Raw genomic sequence first — 19,509 nt, 5'->3', positions numbered from 1 at the left:
TGTGTGTGTGTGTGTGTGTGTGTGTGTGTGTGTGTATTTTTGTCTTTTTGAAACAGGATCTCCCTGTAGCCACAGCTGGAGACCAGGCTAGCCTTGATCTCATAGAGATCCACCACTTCTGCTTTTCAAGTGCTAGGTTTAAAGGCGTGCGCCACCATGCCTGGCAGAGCTAATATTTTTATTACCACTTACTAATACTCAATATTTAACAATGCTGAACTGCTGCTCCAGTGACACAGGGAGAGGTGGTTCGCTCTGTTCTGGCTCATGTGGGCTACCAATGCGTTCGTACGTGTGCTCATCTCTCCAGACCTGGGCAGCTGTGAATATCCTTTAGTAAGTCCAGTTATCAATGTTATGTACCTTATTTCATTGTAACTACTCAACAACCTCAAAAGTAAATTATAACTACTTATGGAAGGGAACATTTATATGTAGAGACTAAACACTAAATGGAAGGAGTTGTGATTTTTTGTAAGTCTCCCTTCTGCTGCTGGGAATATAACACTTTTGACTCCAGTGTTTTTAAGATATCACAGAGGCATAATGTCATAGATTATATTTCTTTCAGAACTAGCCCCCCCTCACACACACTTTTTTTATGGTGCTAGAAATTGAATCTAGGGCCTCAGGTGGTACGCAAGTGTCCTACCATTGAGTTGTATTCCCCAAACCCAGTAAATCTTTTTGATTTATTTCCAGAAGAGGGCATTGGATCCCCTGGAACTGGAGTTTCAGATGGTTGTTAGTCACCTTATGGGTACTGGGAACTGACCTGGGGTCCTCTACAAGTAATAACATTTTTTACATTTTATTTACTTATTGGGGAAGCACATTCATGCCATGAGGTTTGTGTGGAGGTCAGAAAACAATTAAAAAATTTTATTTATTATTTTTATTTTATGTGTTTACATGTATTGCCTGCATGTAGGTAAGTGCACCCGTGTTGTACAATGCCGGTGGAGGTCAGAAGAGGCTATCAGCTCCCCTGGGACTGGAGTTACGGAAAGTTGTTAGCTGCCATCTGGGTGCTGGGATTTGAACCCAGGTCTTCTGCAAGAACAACCAGTGTGCTTAACCACTGAGCCATCTCTCCAGCCCCAAGCCCTGCTTTCTTAATGAGGAAAATATAGTTCTTTTATTCTTCAGTTCATTCAGTGGTATTAAGTTGTTGAGGTACAACAGTGGACATTTATAAGGTCTTCCTACCAAGCCCATGGAAAGCTACTTACAGAAAGGTAGTCATGAATTAGATGCTCCCTTTGCTTCTTCCCCTACGAGCCCTTATTTGGCTGAAGAACCCTGACTGGAAAAACATGGAAGAGGTCCTCGGAGAGTAGACTGGAGCGCAGGGGGGAGTGGAGAGCCTGGTGCTCAGTGTGAGAGCAATGGGCTAGTTGTTTCTCTCTGAACTTAATGCAATCTTGTGTAAATGGGATGCCAGGGGCTGTTTCCAGGATGGTTGTGGAGAGGCAGGTATTCCTTCCTACCTGGAATGAGGAGTGACTGTTACACCCACAGCAAATCATTCCTCTCCCTTGGTCTCAATTTTTGTTGACCCAACAAAACCTGATGGTAACCTTTATCCTAGTTTTGACCTGGCCTTTGGAAACCCTATTTTCAGAAACAAAGTTACAAAGAAGGGCATTTTATGTCAGATTAAAATTCATTTCCCTTTATAACATGATCCTCATTCAGGGATACCTGAGCCGTAGGTAGTGTAAGGATTTGCATCCCTTGGCTCTGTGTCCTGAACAGTTATCTGCACTTCAAGCAATGTTCCCTCTGCTAAATATTGTCCCCATTTCCCTGATAAGAAGGTAACATATACACACTCTACAATAATGAGTGAATTTAGGTTTGCAAAGAATTTTTTATTTTATTAAGGTTAGATTTTTTGAGTTCTACATTAAAACATATTTTATTATTTTTATTTTATGTATATGAGTGTATTGCCTGCATGTGTGTAAGTACACCCGTGTTGGGCAATGCTCATGGAGGTCACAAGAAGGCGTTGGATCCCCTGGAACAGGAGTTACCAATGATGGTTGTTAGCTACCATAGAGGTGCTGGGAATCGAGGCTGAGTCTTGACCACTGAGCCATCTCTCCAGCCCCAAGTTCAACATTTTTAAATGTGTATATTTAAAACATTTGGATCTCTAAAATTAAAGTTATATATATTTTTTTCAGAAATATATAGTTAAAGGCAATATATTATTGCTTGTAACTAAAAAAAACTTTGTGAGAATAACCTTTTAAAATAAAATACCCTTTAACTTTTAGTTGGCAAACAAAATAATGAGTTTCATTAGGAGACTTGCATATATATATGTATGTCTTTGTATTTTGCTTATATTTGCCCCTCATTACACTTACCTGCCCCCTCAACTGTTCTCTTTCCACCTCCCTAGGACCTCCCAAGTAGTCCCCTTCTGCTTTCATGTCACATACATGTATGTTATATATCACATGTTATATATAGATTTATATGCTATGCATAGAGAGCTGTTAAATCCATATCATGCCATATACATATTTAAATCCAGATCTGTTAAATACAAATCTCAACTTAATACTTTTTATGAAAGAGCTTCAGATTTGAAGAGAAAAATGTGTTATCCATAAGTCTTAGCTTTAGGACTCCTATTTTCAATGCCTCTTTTATGCTTCGATTTACATTCATGATCCCATTAGCCATGCCCATCCCAGTAACCTTCAGTTTTCATGCTCTGATTTGTGTTCTACTTCCCAAGCAGCCTGAGATAGCAAAGGCTATCAAACTTCCTTGACTGGGCTTAGTCTATATATATAACCAGTTAAAATAACTAAGTGACCATGCACATGTGCACATATGCATGCAGTGTGCATATAACTGAAGCTAAAGGCACATCAAATGTTTGCTTTATTGCATCTGTTGTTTCCTATCCTTTTCTATTTCATTAAAAAAAAAACACTGGTGCAGAAATGACTCAATAGGTAAAGCACTTGCCATACAAGCCTCAAGATCTGGGTACAGATCCCTAGAACCCACATAAAAGCTGGATCCAGTAGAACACGAGGGTGATGACTAATTTTGGTGATCACCTGGATGCACCTGGGAAGAGGAAACCTCAACTGAAGAATTTCCTCCTTCAGATTGGGCTGTGGGCATGTCTGAGGGGCATTTTCTTCAGTGCTATTTGATATGGGAGGGGCCAGTCAACTGTGGGCCTGAGCTGTCTAGGAAAGGAAGCTCAACTTGAGCCTGAGAGCAAGCCAGTAAGCAGTATTCCTCTCTGGTCTCTATACGGTGAAATAGACCCTTTCCTCCCCAAGTTGCTTCTGGTCATGGTGTTTATCACAGTACAGAAAACAAAGAGTCTGTAGGCCCAGTTCTCCTCTACCAGGAGATGGGAGACTGATAGAGGAGAATCTTCAGAAGGTCACAGATCAGCTAGACTGGTACATGCAGCAATAGACAAGATAAACAATATCAAGAAGATAGAAGGCAAGGACCAACATCCAGGTTTATCCTATGACTCCACATGCATGCCATAGCATATGCATGTGCACGCATGTGCGCGTGCACGCGTGCACACACACACGTACCACATACATAAATTGGTAAATTTCACAGTCAACTGAAGGGTTGCTATACATATTTTGAAAAACACTGACATATAAAGGTAAGACTCAGACTTTGATTTTGAATAGAAGTGAGCTTGAACCTCTGGAATAGCATCTCATTTGGGTAAGCTACTGTAGAAAACACTCTATAACTATAAAATAAAACTACTACAACAAGTTCGTTTAGATTTTTTTAAGGGTAAAATGAAGACAAATTTGTGAGAATACCCAGTATTGACTGACATTAAAGGTTGGGTCCCTTTTATATACTGTAATCTAAAGTTAGCAATATCCTTTTTACTCAATTATACAAGGACTTACAAACAGTAGAGGTGGGGTGCTGGGGCCAGCCAACCAAGATGGACAGTACCTGAAAGGGGGAGTGAGGATTGAAAGAAAAAACAAGAGACAGAAAAGATACTTGGGAGGACTGTCAGTAGAGACTGCAGCCCCGGTTTAGTTCAGCTCAGCCTTTTTATACAGAAGAACTCAATTAGTTTCAACAGCTGTTTTTCCCACCTGTATCTGAGGGTCAAGGAGCGGTCAGATACTTGTTTTGTGAGCTCCACCATATAAACACAATCCTCCTGACTTGGCAGATTAGGTACTGGTGTGCAAAACACAAACTCAGTAAACAAGCCTGCCACAGCTTATGTACATAATGGATTAATAACTCCCGACAGTGGGGCACAGAGACTGAAGGAGCAAGGGTTAGCAGCCCTTGTGGAATGAATTTGAATCCCCTGAGCTACAACTGAGCAATTCTGGAGTCCTCACTTTTGTTTTTGATCAAATGTAGCCTAACAGCCAAATGGCTGAACAGCAACTCTGCTGCTTTTTGGTCCTTGTTGTCAGGCACGTCCCCTGACTTCCAGGCTCTGACAAGCTCCCAGGGCCTTCACCTCTCCATGTTACAAACCCTCCTTGTTTCTAGTCCCCACTGTGATTTTTTCATGTCTATCATTGGTTTTAGAGTGGCTATAGACATTGAGCTTAACTCTCTGACATTCAGTTTCATTAACTGAAAAGTAGAGATAGCCACTTTATGGATCTGTCATGAACAATAAAGGCAGAATTTGTCAAAAGAAACTGGGAGCATTAAGAGATTTTCAATAAATTTTTGTTCTTTGCATTTTTTCCCACTAATTTCCACACAGGATGACTACACACTGTCATTTAGCCTGCCAAGAACACTATTTTAACCATGGAGGATCTGAGACTGATTTGGTGCAGTTCTAAAGGTGATTGCTAATGGGTAACAGTTTGGACCAAGGACCCAGGAACTACTCCAACCCTGCCATAAGGAAGGAGGATACTTCTATGTAGCTGGTGTTATTAACCATCCATCATTAAATAACACAAACTTTATAGACATACATACATGCCAAGGATCTGAGTGCAACCAATTATGACTAGTAATAATCAGATATATACAGATTAGAAGTGCATGTGCCAACATCTCAGTGTTATTAGTAAAAGCGATGAGTCTGTAAGAAACTATATTTTAAAATGAAATGGAGATCTTTTTTAAAGGTTAAAAACTCATTCAATTTTATGTCTTACAGGGCTTATACTGAATTCAATATTGTATATTGTATTAATTCAACAGGGAATCTAAAAATTTTATAACCACTTTTGAAAGAGATGTATCTTTACTCTGGAAACTGTTATTGAGTATGTTAAAGCTGTAATGAAATGCTGCTTCTAAAAAATAAAAAAATTGTATATGATTTTTTATTTTGTGAATATGAGTATATTGCCTGCATGTATGTACATGTACCTGTGTTGTGTAATGCCCGTGGAGGTCAGAAGAGGGCGCTGAATTCCTCTGGAGCTGGAGTTATGGATGGTTGTTAGCTGCCATGTTGGTGCTGGAATTCAAACCCAGGTCCTCTGCAAGAGCAGCCAGTGCCCTTAACTGCTGAGCCATCTCTTCAGCCTCAAAAAAGTAACATTTTAAATAAGGTCTGTTTTATGCATTCATGTTTAGAGAGCCTGCTGTCATGGCGAGTAAGCCCATCCTTCACTACTTCAGTTCACGAGGCAGGATGGAGTCTGTCCGCTGGCTCTTGGCTGCAGTTGGAGTAGAGGTGAGTTTCAAGTTCAGCCACCTTAAGTTGGACTTAAATGGACTGAATCACATACTTTTCTCATATAACCAGGTGATACTTCTTACTGAATGATTTATTAAATGTTATGGCTTGATATAGTTATTAAGAGATTTGTAGATATGACCTATGGTGTTGTTAAATCTTTCTTTACATCAAGGACCATAAGCACTAGAATAAATGTAAGAAACATGACCAATTTATAGAATTTACTTGGATTTAAACAAACTAAAAATAACTTGCGTCATTTAGACAGCAATTAAAATGTGAATACTGTATTTTTGCTATTAAATTATTGTTTTTGTTGCAATCATATATTCTAGTTATTATCACATAATTCCCATGTTTTAGAGAAGCAACTCAAATTATTGAAGTATGAAATACAGTAATGTGTTTATTAATAGTAGGGGTATGTTCTGAAAAATATATCATTTGTCAATTTCTTTTTTATAATTTTATACATTTATTAATCTATATATTTAGTGTGTGTGTGTCTGTATGTGCACATGCCACAGGGTGTGTGTGGTAACTAGAGGATAACATGTAAGAGTGCCTTCTCTCCTTCCACCATGACGGTTCCACAGACAGAACTCGTCATTAGGCTTGGCGGCAAGCACCTTTACCTACTGAGCCATCTCACCAGAGTTCACGCATCAGTTTCACTGTGCAAACATCATGGGGTATACTTAGATAAAACTTGAGGTTATAGTCTACTACACACCAAGTCTATATACTATAGCCTGTGTTCCTAGGCTACAAAGTTACATAGCAAGCTACTATACTACAGTACTGAATACTGTAGGTAGTTGTTAAAACAGTATATATCTAAATATATCTAAACATAGAAAAGGAACAGTAAAGCTATATTATAAAAAGATAAGAAAAGATACATCTATATAAGGCACTTACCATGCACAGGGCTTAATAGTCAAATTCCTCTGAGTGAGTTATCAGTGAATGGTGAGTGGATGTGAAGCCTAGGACATCAACTCTGCTATAGTTTGGGTCTGAAATGTGCTCTCTGTGTTAAAAGCTTGGTTTCCAGTCTGTGGTACTATGGTGAGGTGGTGGAACCTTTAAGGGGTAGAGCCTAGTTGGAGAAAATTGTCATTAGGGATGTGCTCTTGAAGGGGATATTGGGACCTCAACCCCTTTCTGTCCTTCTGTATCCTGACACCTATGAGGTGAGCAGTTTGTCCCACCATGCACATCCCACTATGATGTTCTTTCTGCCTTACCATAGGCCCCAAAACAATGAAGCTACTGGTCATGGACTGAAATTTCTGAAGCCATAAGCCAAAGTAAACCTTTTCTTCTTTTTAAAGGTGGTTATCTAAGATCAGATATTTTCTGTAATAACAGAAAACTGACTGTCCACATACTATACTACAGGCTATACTAAATTTATATAAAGATTTTCTCCTTTAAAAATTATCCCTAACTTGCTACAGCTCTTTATATGCTTTTATTTATTTATTTATTTTTGGTCTTTTTGAGACAGGGTCTCCATGTAGCCCCAGCTGGCCTGGAACTCGCTATGCAGACCAGGCTGGCCTTGATCTCATAGAGATCTGCCTGCCTTTGCCTCCTGAGTGCTGGAATTAAAGGTGTGTGCCACTGTGCCTGGATATAAACTTTTAGTTTTAAAAAAGATTTTAATTTTTTTTTGGTCTTTTTGAGACAGGGTCTCCCTGTAGCCCCAGCTGTCCTGGATTCACCATGGAGACCAGGCTGGCCTCGAACTCACAGAGATCCTCCTGCCTCTGCTTCCCGAGTGCTGGGATTAAAAGTGTGCGCCACCACACCCAGCTAGGATTTTAATTTTTTAAAGTAACACTTAAAACACAAATATGTTATTGGACTGGAGAGGTAGCTTAGCAGTTAAGAGCATGTACTGCTCTTCCAGAGGACCTGAGTTCAATTCCCAGCCACTTTTTTGGGCAGCTCGCAATTGCCTGTAACTCAAGCTCGTGGGGGATCTGACACTTAATGGCTTCTGCAAGCACCTGCACTCACGTGCATATACCGCCATATACACATAGTTAAAAATAAAAATAAAAATTTTAAACACACAAGTATATTGTATAGCTATAAAATAATATTTTATTTCATTTTCATTCTATAAACTTTTAAATTTATTTATTTGTTTTACATTTTTACTAAAAAGTAAGAACTGAGATGCACATTAGTTTGGGCCTGCACAGGGTCTTCCTCTTCAATGTTACTGTCTTCCACCTCCACATCTTGTCCCACTGGAAGATCTTTGGAACAGTAACAAGCATGGATCCATCATCTCCTATGAAAACGACATCTTCTTTTGGAACCACTACTGAGGGATCTGCTCAAGGCTAGCCTTGAGAACATGCTACTCTTTTCAGAGATGTGTCTGAGATGGATTTCTTGGTTTGAATATTTTTTTCCATTTATTAATGAAAGTTTTCCATGTTGAAGTTCGTGTTTCAAAGTTATTTGGAGCTTGTTAAAGGTCTGCAGACGCTCTACTACACCCTTCTCCATGACTCTTCTTGGTGATTCTTTTCTGCAGTTCTCTATTCTCTTCTCTTGTTTGACTGTCTGTTCACTAAGCTATAGGAATATTCTGCATTACTGTCATCGAATGGGATGATCTTTGTGTGGGATGTAGTACATGTTTGACTAAGGCATTGTAATGGTAACTATGACAGTGCACCGTTGGTTGTTGGAACTCTTTCAAGTTATCACAAAAGGAGAAAGGTGGGGCATGTAATAAAAGCCTGCTGGCTTGGGATGATGATTGAAAGTATATGTGGATGGAAAGAACAGCATTGTACTTTTCTGTATATTTATATATTTCACAAATTTCCATAACAAAAGTATTAAAATGTACAATGTTTGTGAAAGAATGCAATTACAGTGAAAAAGTACAGTTGTATTAGTTACTTTTCTGTTGTTGTGGTAAGACACTATGACCAAGGCAACGTGTAGAAGGAACAAATTATTTGGCTTATGGTTCCAGAGGGGCAAGAGTCCTTAATGGCAGGGGAGGCATGGCGGCAAAGGTGGCTGGAGCAGAAAGCCGAGAGATCACATCTTCAAGCAGGCACAGGAAGCAGAGAGCGATAGGAAATTCAGCAGGGCTTAAGAACTCTTAAAGCCCTCCTCCAGCAAGGGTGCACCTCCTAAAACCTCCCCCAAAATCACCACCAGCTGGGGACAAAATGTCCAAATACTTGAAGCCTATGGGGGACATTCTCATTCAAACCACCATTACAGCATAAATGAGAGATAGGTAGAAGGGATCATAACTACCTGTTAACCATAGACACGTTCATTCAGCAGTTATTTTCTACATCACCTATTAAGTGCCAGTTCTGTGCTAGGTCCTAAGAATATGGGTTGAAAAAGGCAGACAGAGTCTTTGTGATGAGCAGCATAGGTATCTAGGCTGTGATCAAATATTTGAAAGGGATTCTCCACAGGCTCTAGCTACCTTATTCCTCTCATCCCTGACCCTGTAGGCCTCTCTCACAGGCTGGCTCTAATTCCTTAACCCCAAATACCAGGACTACCTTCCCAAACCAGATTAACCAATCACCCTACCTTAGATCCCTAAGCCCTCACCCAGGCAGTCCTCTCACCGCTAAATTCCAAGCCTCCAGATCAGGCAGACAGACCTGCTCAGCCAGGACTCTGGTAAGTCAGATCAAGCTCATTGCCTCCCTACCACATTTCTCTCATCCACCCACACTCTGTCCCTTACCAGCCTCTCTCACAGGCTGGCTCTAATTCCTTAATCCCAAATCCCAGGACTAACTTCCTAAATCAGATGAACCAATCACCCTACCATAGACCTCTAAGTCCTCACCCAGGCAGTCCCCTCACTGCCAAATTCCCAGTCTCTGGATCAGACAGACAGACAAGCTCAGCCAGGACTCTGGAACTGCTTGGAAGGGAATGCAGTGTAAGACAGAAGAGACCTCCCTTAGAGTGACAAACATGCCATACAGCACTCATCAAAGAAGCTTCTTTTTGCAATAGATGGAGGCTACTACAGAGTTGCACATCTGGTCAGGTACAGAGAACATACACTTGGGAGATGCCCAGTACTAGGTGACACATCTGTAGTAGAATCTCTACAACCAAGGCTCATGGAACATAGAGGAATAAGGGGTAGAGAGAGGGATAATACACACCTTAACTCTCACCAGTGAGGCTTCCATGTACATCAGAGTGTGATATACACAGAACGTCTCAACTGACCAAGTTTTGGAGAATAAGAGACTGTAGACTGTAGGATGGGACTCCTATATGGAACCTCACCTACCCACAACTCAGGAACTATTGCAGAAGAGGAAGGAGGCAGAAAGATTGTAAGAGCCAGGGCTTGTTCATGAACATAAGGAGGTGTAGGCTTCCAGGACACTGGAGTCTTGCTCATGTGTGCCTGCTGCAGCAGTGGCATCAAAGGCCGAGTGCATGTCAGCAGCTCAATTAAAGAAGGGCCCAAAGGGGAGGTGAGAAATAGGTGGCAGGTCAGCACTAGATTGAGAACTATTTGAGACTGATTGCTGCTGGGTAAGGAGGAGTATGACTTTAAAAAGCTCAATAAAAAAGATGTTTGAAAGGATTCCTATTGCTTGAGCAGGAATCTGTTAAGGATCTTTGGACTATGAGTGCCACCCTCTAGAGATGTCTTAGGAAGAAACAGTTCTCCATACAGACCAGAAGGGTGCAGCAATTGTGTGAGGGTTTCTTGAAAGTCCTGGATACTCTCAGGAGATCTTGCCTGCCATATAGAAATAGAAGAGGTTAAAGAGCGAGGCTCTATCCCTTTAGGGTAACTTCTAGTGCCCTTCTTTCATTCTCATAACATTGAGTTTATCTAACTCTTGGAATTGTGTGTTCTCTACTGCTTCATGAATGCATAGACTTTGGCCTGATCCTTTCTCAATTTCATGAAGAAACAAACACATGATAAACAAAGACTACAGTGCCATCAGAGGTTGTTTTCCTTTTATAAATGAATAATCTGTTTTCATCACAGTCTAGATGCCAGCCCTGTGGTTCAGGAGTATGTTCTAAGCCTGTGGGCAGCATAAAGACCTTTCTGTCAGCAGTCAATCATAGAAAGAGGAGAGAGTCATGGAGCCCTACACTTTATTGTCATACTATTGGTTATTGTTCGACTCTGGGAGATGAGGAGTCACTATCTTCAGCTTTATACCAATTGTTGAGCCCACCCAGGCTCCAGTGGATAACTCCAGACCCATGGTCACATAGTTGGCCCTGGATAAACTCAATGGATCATAAAACAAAACGAATAGATGTGACCAAGAGATTTTCAAGGAGCGGCAGGTTTGCAGGGGTAGACAGGGGTAGTAGGGAGATAGGAGAGGGTAGGGGACGAGAGGATCAGTATGCATTACATACATATGTGAAACTGTCAAGGAACAAATTAAGTAAGTGGAAAAATATACAAGCCATGTTAACAGCCTAAGACTTCCTGTTCTCCATCCCAGGGTGATAGAAGAGAATGTTGGCCAGGATTACCTGAAGATCTGTGCTAGACCTTCTGGGTTCTTGATGCCAAATGGCTGATAATTACAGCCACACCCTCACTGTCACCCTCACCATCAACATCACGAGCCAACCCCATCCCACTTCAGCCATCTTCTTGCTATGACCACCATGTCCTTTTTGTTTTTCCTCAATGAACACTGGCAAACTAATGGCACACAGCCCTGTAGTGTCTCTGTATGTGATATATGTGATTATGTAGATTACAAAATAATGTTCCGTAGAGCATGCTAGAAAACCTCCAAATTGTAACTTTTCACCATAAAGAACTCCATAAAAGTATCATAGCTATTCCAGTCACCAGTATTGCTTATTACTTGGCTTATCTGGGTCTGGCCCTGTATACTGCATTTTGGAAACATTACAGTAGTCTTCTAAGGGAAATCCTCTGCCCCTATTTTAAAGATGAGCAGCTGAAGGCTTGATGATGCAATGACTGTGCCCAGATCCCATAGCTTGTATGAGACAAAGCCTAAGTTGAAACCAAAATATATGAGCATCAAAGCCCAAATTTCTTGATGGCTGTCTCCATGAACTTTTGGTTGGATAGAGAGTCAGCCTACTAAATAATGTGTATTATGTAAAACTGATTTTCATCTTTGCATTCCACTAAGGGTGACCACACAGAACTTCTGTTCGGATAGAGACATTTCTGCTACTGGCTGCCATTCCCGATGTGACTTTGCCTCAAGACATTTAAATCACTTAGTGAAGATCAAGACTAAGCTACATTTTCATTAATATTAGATGATTTAGAGAAAAAAAATAGAGCATTATGTGATGAAGTAGCAACTACCTTTCAATTTATTGAACATTTAGTAGACACCTGGAACTTTCCTAAGTTTATACATGTATACTGACTTACTTCCTATACCAACTTAAAACATAGGTATTATAAGTACGTATTAGGCTACTGCGACATAAAGAAGTATAGTCATGTATCCAAAGTCAATGTCATCTTCTGAAAATACCATTTCAACTCACACAGTCATATCAAAAGCCAAAGGTAGTTTATTTCAAAGGTAGTTTTATTTTCAAAGAAAAATATTAGGTCATAACTCTTTGATTTTGTCCTTAAATTTGAATTCTATTGCAGCATGTTTCATCTTTTCCAGAGGAAACAATTATATACCAATTGCTCTAAGTATTAAAGCTGTATAACCACCAGGACCATTTCAGCCCCTGGAGAATGGAGTGGTGTCAATTAAAGCAGAGGCCCCTTGGTGGCAGAAAGTTTGATGTCTATTAGTCCATGAACTATCCCATGGTGGAGACACAGAAGGTTCTGTTCTCACCTCACTTGGAGACACAGGCTTTCCTCAGATATAGGCAGTAAGATATTCTCAGCCTCTGCCCTCTAATGGAATTCCTCCACAGCCATGACCTAGTCATGGAGGTAGGTATGGTCATGGTAGAGGTGACCTACAATGAGCAGGTATGTGATGTTCCTCTGACATTTCTCAGATAGAACTAATATAGACTTCTGCATGGTAGAGATCAGCTTATCAGTGTCCCTATCAAACTAAAACCTTTTTCTCCTACTTTGTATACACAGGAGACATCATGTTGAAAAGGCTAACATGCAGTGGTATGATTTTAACAAGAACTCTTGTACTGTTTTTGCTTTCCAGTTTGAAGAAAAATATATTAAAACTCAACATGACTTGATAAAATTAAAAAATGGTAAGAATTAATATCTATGTGCCTCTGAGCATCGTTCTTAGCAGTATGTTTAAATAATGGATTCTAGCTGTACATTGTAGGGTGTTCACAGGATGGTGTTGAGGCTGAGTGGTAAACTGTACAGGGTAGGGCTCTTTGAGCAGATCTGGGAATTCTCTCAAGACTTAAAGGGGCTAGATCTCTCTCAGTATTTACTAAGGCATCCTGGGGATACTTTTCTCTGCCTTTTCATGCTTTCTGCACCAGAATTAATTAACTGTAGCCAGCTCAGGACTCCACAGTACCCTTCATCCAAGCATATGCAGGGTCAGGAAGAAAAGTAGATCCAGCACTTGAGCTGCATTCTCTAACAGGCGTTTAAAAGTGATTACTCAGTAATAGTGTAGGTTGATGAGGAGACAGTGTTGAATTATTTGAAAGTCTAGGTGAAAGTGTAAGGAGGAAGAGAAAGGGCAGAGTTGTGAATAGGGACAAAGAGCCTGGCACACATTGTCCCAGGGTATGAGTGGGGCAACATACAGAGGCCCTACATGGACATCCCTCTCTGTGAACTGACCTTGAAATAAGGAACATTTTATGTTGAACGACATCAGGTGATTGCTTTGTTATGTCCTCCTTAACTTCTAAAATATCTATGAAAATGCAGTAAATTAAAAAATACAGGAACCAAGAGTATATCTGGATAGGGGCAAACATCAATGTTAAACATCAAGCTAAAAGGAAAAGAAAAATGGTAAAGAAAAGAAGGAATAAGAAGAAAAAATAAAACGCTATTTTATGTGAAAGACTGCCAAGCAATATTTTTCCTCTTCTATCATTGGTTATTTTAATGAACTCATTTTTGATGTATCTGAACTACAGGCATTTCATTTTCCTTTTTCTTCCTTCTTCCAAAAGATGGGGATCTGATGTTCTGGCAGGTGCCCATGGTGGAGATTGACGGGATGAAGCTGGCGCAGACCAGAGCCATTCTGAACTACATTGCCTCCAAATACAACCTCTACGGGAAGGACATGAAGGAGAGAGCCCTGTATGATAAATTTATTGTACTTATGAATAGGTAACATTAGAAAGACTTAAGTTACATGTTGAGTCAGCATAGCCATGGTAGGGAGATCATGAAGAGCTTCCTGCTGGGCATTTCCACTGATGTCAATATGGGAATGTCCTGTGGAGGGGGAAGAGGGAACTTGGCTCCACTTAGAGTACTGGGATTATAGAGCAGGGTGCCGCTCATGGATGCAGCACAGTGATAGAGGTTTGAAAACACTAAGAAACTATAACTCAGGAGATGGTGGAATCCTATTTCCATTTGTTTAGTCTTTAGAGGCAAGGCTGTAGTGTTGTCTTAGGACAAGGGGACTCATTAGAATATCTCAAGATGAAAGCAAAGAGAAGGAACCAAAGGACCTTATTCTTAAGTTCCAGAAATTGTAAGATGGTGGGAGGCACCTAAGTTGCCATCTAACTTTATATATATCATCAACTTGATGAGGATTGTTAGAGCTTGGTTCTAAGAGGCTAGTGTTACCAGAACTACTTCACATAGAACTAAAGACAAGCTGATTCAGTAACACCACAGCTGAGGATGAGGTCCTTCCTTCTTGTGATGGAATTGCTTGTTGAAAATAAGTTCTTACATGGAATTGTAAGCAGTTTCTTAAAAAATTAAATATAGAGTTACTAATGACCCAGCACTTCTATGAGGAATGCGTCTATGAGAAATGAGTATGCATCCTTGGTTATACATATATAAAAGTGATCATAGCTGCATTGTCCATAACTAGTGAAAAGTGTGAGTAAGTCAAATGTCCAACAGGTGAATGGATGAGGAAAACATTCTGTAATCACACATTGCAGGGTATTTGCTACACAGAGGGGTGCATGCTACAACCTCAGTGAACCTTGACAAGTTACATAATAGACCCCAAATGGCAAATGACCCCCAAAAGAAAATGTGTGTTTTCTTTTGTATAAAATACCCAGAAGACTCAAAATACATAGAGACAGAAAGCAAATTAGAAGCTTTATGGAGTTGGTGGGAGGGGTTATTATTACCCAATGTGGAAAGTGTTCTGGGATTGGAGAATGCTGTTATTTGCAGAATTCAGTGATATACTAGAAAGCACTGAATAGTATAGTTGGGTAACAATTATGGTTGTGAATATATATGAATAAAGTGATTATTTTTTAGAATGGTTTAGAAAGATCATTTCAAATTTCATTCAATGTTTCCTGTAATATGTACTTGTTGTAAACATAAAGAATTGTGCCTAGTAAGGGGCTATTTTAGGTGGGGACTCAAGAAATGCAAACATGGGTAGAACTGGACAACAGTGAAGGGCTGTGAAACCATTTTTATGGGAAAGAATGGGGAGCACTCACAACCCTGGGAATGAAAATGTCCCTAATTATGTAATAGGATTAGAGAGGACCAGTGGCATGCCTCAGCAACTGTGCTAGGGACTCTGCCTTGAGCATCCTTAACAGGCAGAGCTTAAGCCAAAGGAGTCTCTGTGTGGTGCAGGAGAAGCCACAGCAGATAGAACAAACCCTATTATTCATAGGGTCAGTGGTAACAAACTCCAAGTTCTCTCAGTATGGGCTCCTGGTGGGACTGCTGGTGCTCTTTCTACCTGTATTTAGTCATGTGAATAACACAGTTTCACATAGTTTATCTCCCCTGTACACTAAGAAATGAAGCAAACCTATAAGTAAAAGTCAGAGGCCCCCACTGAGGGTAGTTTATTTTGCCACTATTTGATACGCTATTCTCTTAGGTTTTTAAACAACAATATGAGGCACGGCAGAAGTATTTGACAGTTTTCTTTTCTTTCAGGATTGACATGTATACAGAAGGTATATCAGATTTGAATGAAATGATTATCCATTACCCATTCCTTCCACTTGGGGAGAAAGATGCAAGCCTTGCCCAGATCAAAAAGAAAGCAAGAAAACTTTATCTTCCTGTCTTTGAAAAGGTAAGTGAAGGCTGAGTCACCCAGGACTAAGAGCTCAGAGGACATCTTAGTCTAATAGAGTATCTTCCCCTCAGAGTTGTTAGAGCAAAAATGCCATTGACTACATGGCTTATGCTTTTTATATTAAGACATTTATTTCTCATAATTCTGGAGGTGGAAAGTATAAGATCAAGGTGCTGGTAGATTCATTTCTTGTGCGGCCTGCCTCCTGGTTCATGGTTACATTCATTTCTTGTGCGGCCTGCCTCCTGGTTCATGGTAGCCCTACTTCAGGCTGTGTCTTCACATGGCAAATGGGTCAAGGGAGCTCTTTGGGGGTCCCTAACTGTAATGGGAAGCTTGGGATGTAGCTCAGATGGTAGAGTGCTTGTCTATCATGGACACAGCCCTGGGTTCAAACTCTAGTACTGCAAAAATCAGATGTGGTGGCACATTCCTGAAATCCCAACATTCAGGAGGTGGGGCAGGAGGAACGTAAGTTCAAGGTCATCCTCAGCTACATAGAGAGTATGAGGCTAACCTGGGCTACATGAGACTCCATCTCAAGATATAACACCAATGCCATTCGTGAGAGCACAAGATTCATTCTCAAAGGTGCTTCCTAAATACAGTGTCATATTTGGAGTTGGGGCGGGGGTGCGTCACAAGCATTTAGTCTTTAACAGAGACAGGAAGAAAATAGTGCCTGGGTGTTCTTGGGGACACTGATCTTCACTTACAAATGACTTTCATTAATATTAAATTAGCACCCTGATAAGCAAGATATTGTATAGAGACCATGTAGAAACATTATTCTTATTATACTAAAGTTAGCTGTTTTTAGAAAAATTTATTTGACTGGGATTCAATCTAAAATCTTCAGCATGGCACAACGTTATGCTCCTAATTAGAACTTGGACTATGTAGGTGTGTGAGCCATGGCTCAAGAGTAACATAACAGAAACATCACATCAGAAAATATTCTGCCACCAAGTTCCAGAAAGAGAAATGGATCAATGTTTAAAAAATGTCCAGAGTTGAGGTATTGTTCTGAGATGTTCTTTTTTAAAAATGTATTTTATTATTTTTAGTTTATGTGTATGAGTGTATTGCCTGCATGTATGTGAGTGCACTCATGTCATGCAATGCCACAGAAGTCAGAAGAGGTCATCAGATTCCCCTGTAACTGGAGTTAAGGATGGTTTGTAGATGCCATGTGGGTGCTGGGAGTTGAACTTGGATCCGCTTCAAGAGCAATCAGTGCTTTTAACCGCTGAGGCATCTCTCCAGCCCTGTCCTGAGATTTTCAAAGAAAGTTGCACAAAAATAAGAATATGAAAGTTCATCATTTTATATATAGTACTTATCTTAAGACTTTTCTTTTAATGTAAATATTAACTATTTCAAGATGAAAATTATTTAAAATCGTGCAGATTAAAATCATGAAACAAAACTGAATATAAACAATACTGACATGAATTAAGGAATTTCCATGTGTAGAGCCTTAGATTGATCATTCATTCATTCAACAAAAGTTAAATTATGCTTGTGTGCCAGGTCCAAGGCAAGCAGGTACCAATGTGAGTGCAATTAGATCCTCAGATTCTCATCCCCTGGCCCTTGTAGTGCTGACAGTGTAGGGCACATCACATCATGATAAGCTCTGCAACCATTAAAACTTAAAAGTCATCTGCACTAAGAAATCAAAGGGCTGCATGAACATAAATATTTGGTATAAATTACAGCATATCACCCAGGCGTGGTGGTGCACACCTTTTTATTTTTACTTTTTTTTGGTCTTAGAAAAATGGCTTCAATCACTTCTTTTTTTTTAACAATAACTTTATTGAGCATTTCATACATGCATATAAGGTGTTAAGGTGTTTTGATCAAATCCATGCCCACTCCCTCCCCCATTCCCCCCTCTGAAGAGGTAACCCTAAAATCTTTTAAGGATTAGATACAAGCTCTCAAATACTTTTGACATTTTTGGCCTTGGAACAGAGTGTGTTGCTAACAGGCCAAAAAACATTTTGACTTTTAGCCAAGCAACTGGCTACATTTCTTTGGGGTCTTTTTTTCAAACCTAACTGCCTAGCCAATTCCTACCTCCTATTCTTATCATGCCATCCTCTGAAGGGGTTACCCAGATTGCCAATAGGGAATAGGGATGCAGACCACTCTGGCATCTTCCATGCTGAACAGGGACGCAGGGTGAGACAATTGGAGTACCCCTTCAGTGGGTCTATCTAAAAGACTCCCAGATTGCATAACTCTTGTCTCTAAGGGGAGAAGAAAGTCCTTGAATCATGAATGGGAGATGTGAAGGAGAAGGGAAGGCAAGAGTAATTAGCATTACAAGTTCTAGACTGGGAACTAGGAAAAAGTCAGAACAGAGCAATTTTCAAATGTTCATGTGAGAGTCCATTGGAGTTTCTTAACAAGGACTTCCAAAAGCATCCCTCTATTGGGTTCTTCCTCATTTTTCTTTTGTCTTCCAAGGCTGGACTAGTTGGCTGGGAAGTGTGGGTGGATACTCAGGTGAGGGCCCAGTGACCCTGCTTGGCACTCCTTTAATGAATGAGCACAACCGTCAACAAGCCCAATTGTGACTATGTTTATCGATCAAGCTCATCTTTAATCCCAGCACTTGGGAGGCAAAAGTAGGGGGATCTCTGTGAGACTGAGGCTAGCCTGGTCTATATAGGGAGTTCCAGGCCACCTGGGGTTACAGAGCGACCCTGTCTTTAAATAACAAAACAAAACAAAGAACCAAAAAAAAAAATATTACAGCATAAATTTCATGTTGTGAGCTGGTGAGGTGGTTTGATGGGTAAAGGTGCTTACAGTCAAGTCTGATGACTTGAGTTTGATTCCTGGAGCCCACGTAATAGAAGGAGAGAACTAACTCCAGTTGGTTGTCTTCTGACTGCCACATATGCACCATGGCATGTGTGCTCATACACATGCACAGGCATGCATGTGTGTATGCAAACACACAATAAATGTATGTATAGATCGCTAAGACTGACAATAAATGTAAAAAAAATCACACTGTGTTTTCTTCTTTTACCAAGCAATTATTCATATTTCTCTTTGTATTTATTATATTAAAATATATTTCTCTTAACAAATATCATATATTACCCCCTCTAAATTCTCCATGTAACTTTTATACATCCAGAAAAGTTGAAAGACCACATAGATATTCCTCCATTGAAATAGTAGAATTAACATCTTGTGGTGTTGGCCCTGTCATGTGTACATTCCTGCGTTCCTCTCCACCAACGAAACATTATTCATTCTCACATTTCAAAGTAAGTTGCCAATGTAAGTATAGTTCACCCAGCACACTCAGCATACAGATTCTATATATCAGTGCTGAAAGTCAGCATTGCAAAGATAATTATTCAAATTGGCATTAATTAATTAATTAATTTTGGGGGGATGTGTGCAGGTAGAGGCTTGAGGTCGACATTTTTATTGCTCTTCACCTATTCTTTTATTCTATTTTCAAGTCTAGTCTAGTCTATTCTAGTCTGGTCTATTCTAGCCTATTCTATTCTTCCTATCCTATCCTATCCTATCCTATCC

General features: G+C 40.1%; 1 protein-coding gene across 4 annotated transcripts in view; it reads left to right on the top strand.

Moving 5' to 3' along the window:
* The window catches only part of LOC103727364 (glutathione S-transferase alpha-3), a 35,222-nt gene that overhangs the window by 12,988 nt on the left and 2,725 nt on the right, over positions 1 to 19,509 (top strand). For 2 of the 4 annotated variants that reach the window (XM_008825205.3, XM_017796126.2), the window contains exons 2-5: positions 5,599 to 5,698; positions 12,904 to 12,955; positions 13,853 to 13,985; positions 15,795 to 15,936. In XM_008825205.3, coding sequence (XP_008823427.1) covers positions 5,612 to 5,698; positions 12,904 to 12,955; positions 13,853 to 13,985; positions 15,795 to 15,936 — 414 coding nt within the window. In that variant the 5' untranslated portion in view covers positions 5,599 to 5,611. Of the gene's footprint in view, positions 1 to 5,596; positions 5,699 to 12,903; positions 12,956 to 13,852; positions 13,986 to 15,794; positions 15,937 to 19,509 lie in introns of those variants that run through there. The other 2 variants (XM_029559746.1, XM_008825206.3) reach the window with 2 other exon arrangements.

This window comes from Nannospalax galili, unplaced genomic scaffold, assembly GCF_000622305.1.
Source record: "Nannospalax galili isolate Female #2095 unplaced genomic scaffold, S.galili_v1.0 scaffold329, whole genome shotgun sequence".
NCBI classification, from domain to species: Eukaryota; Metazoa; Chordata; class Mammalia; order Rodentia; family Spalacidae; genus Nannospalax; species Nannospalax galili.
Note: the sequence above shows the minus strand (reverse complement) of the source record. Positions and strands in the feature narration are given on the sequence as shown.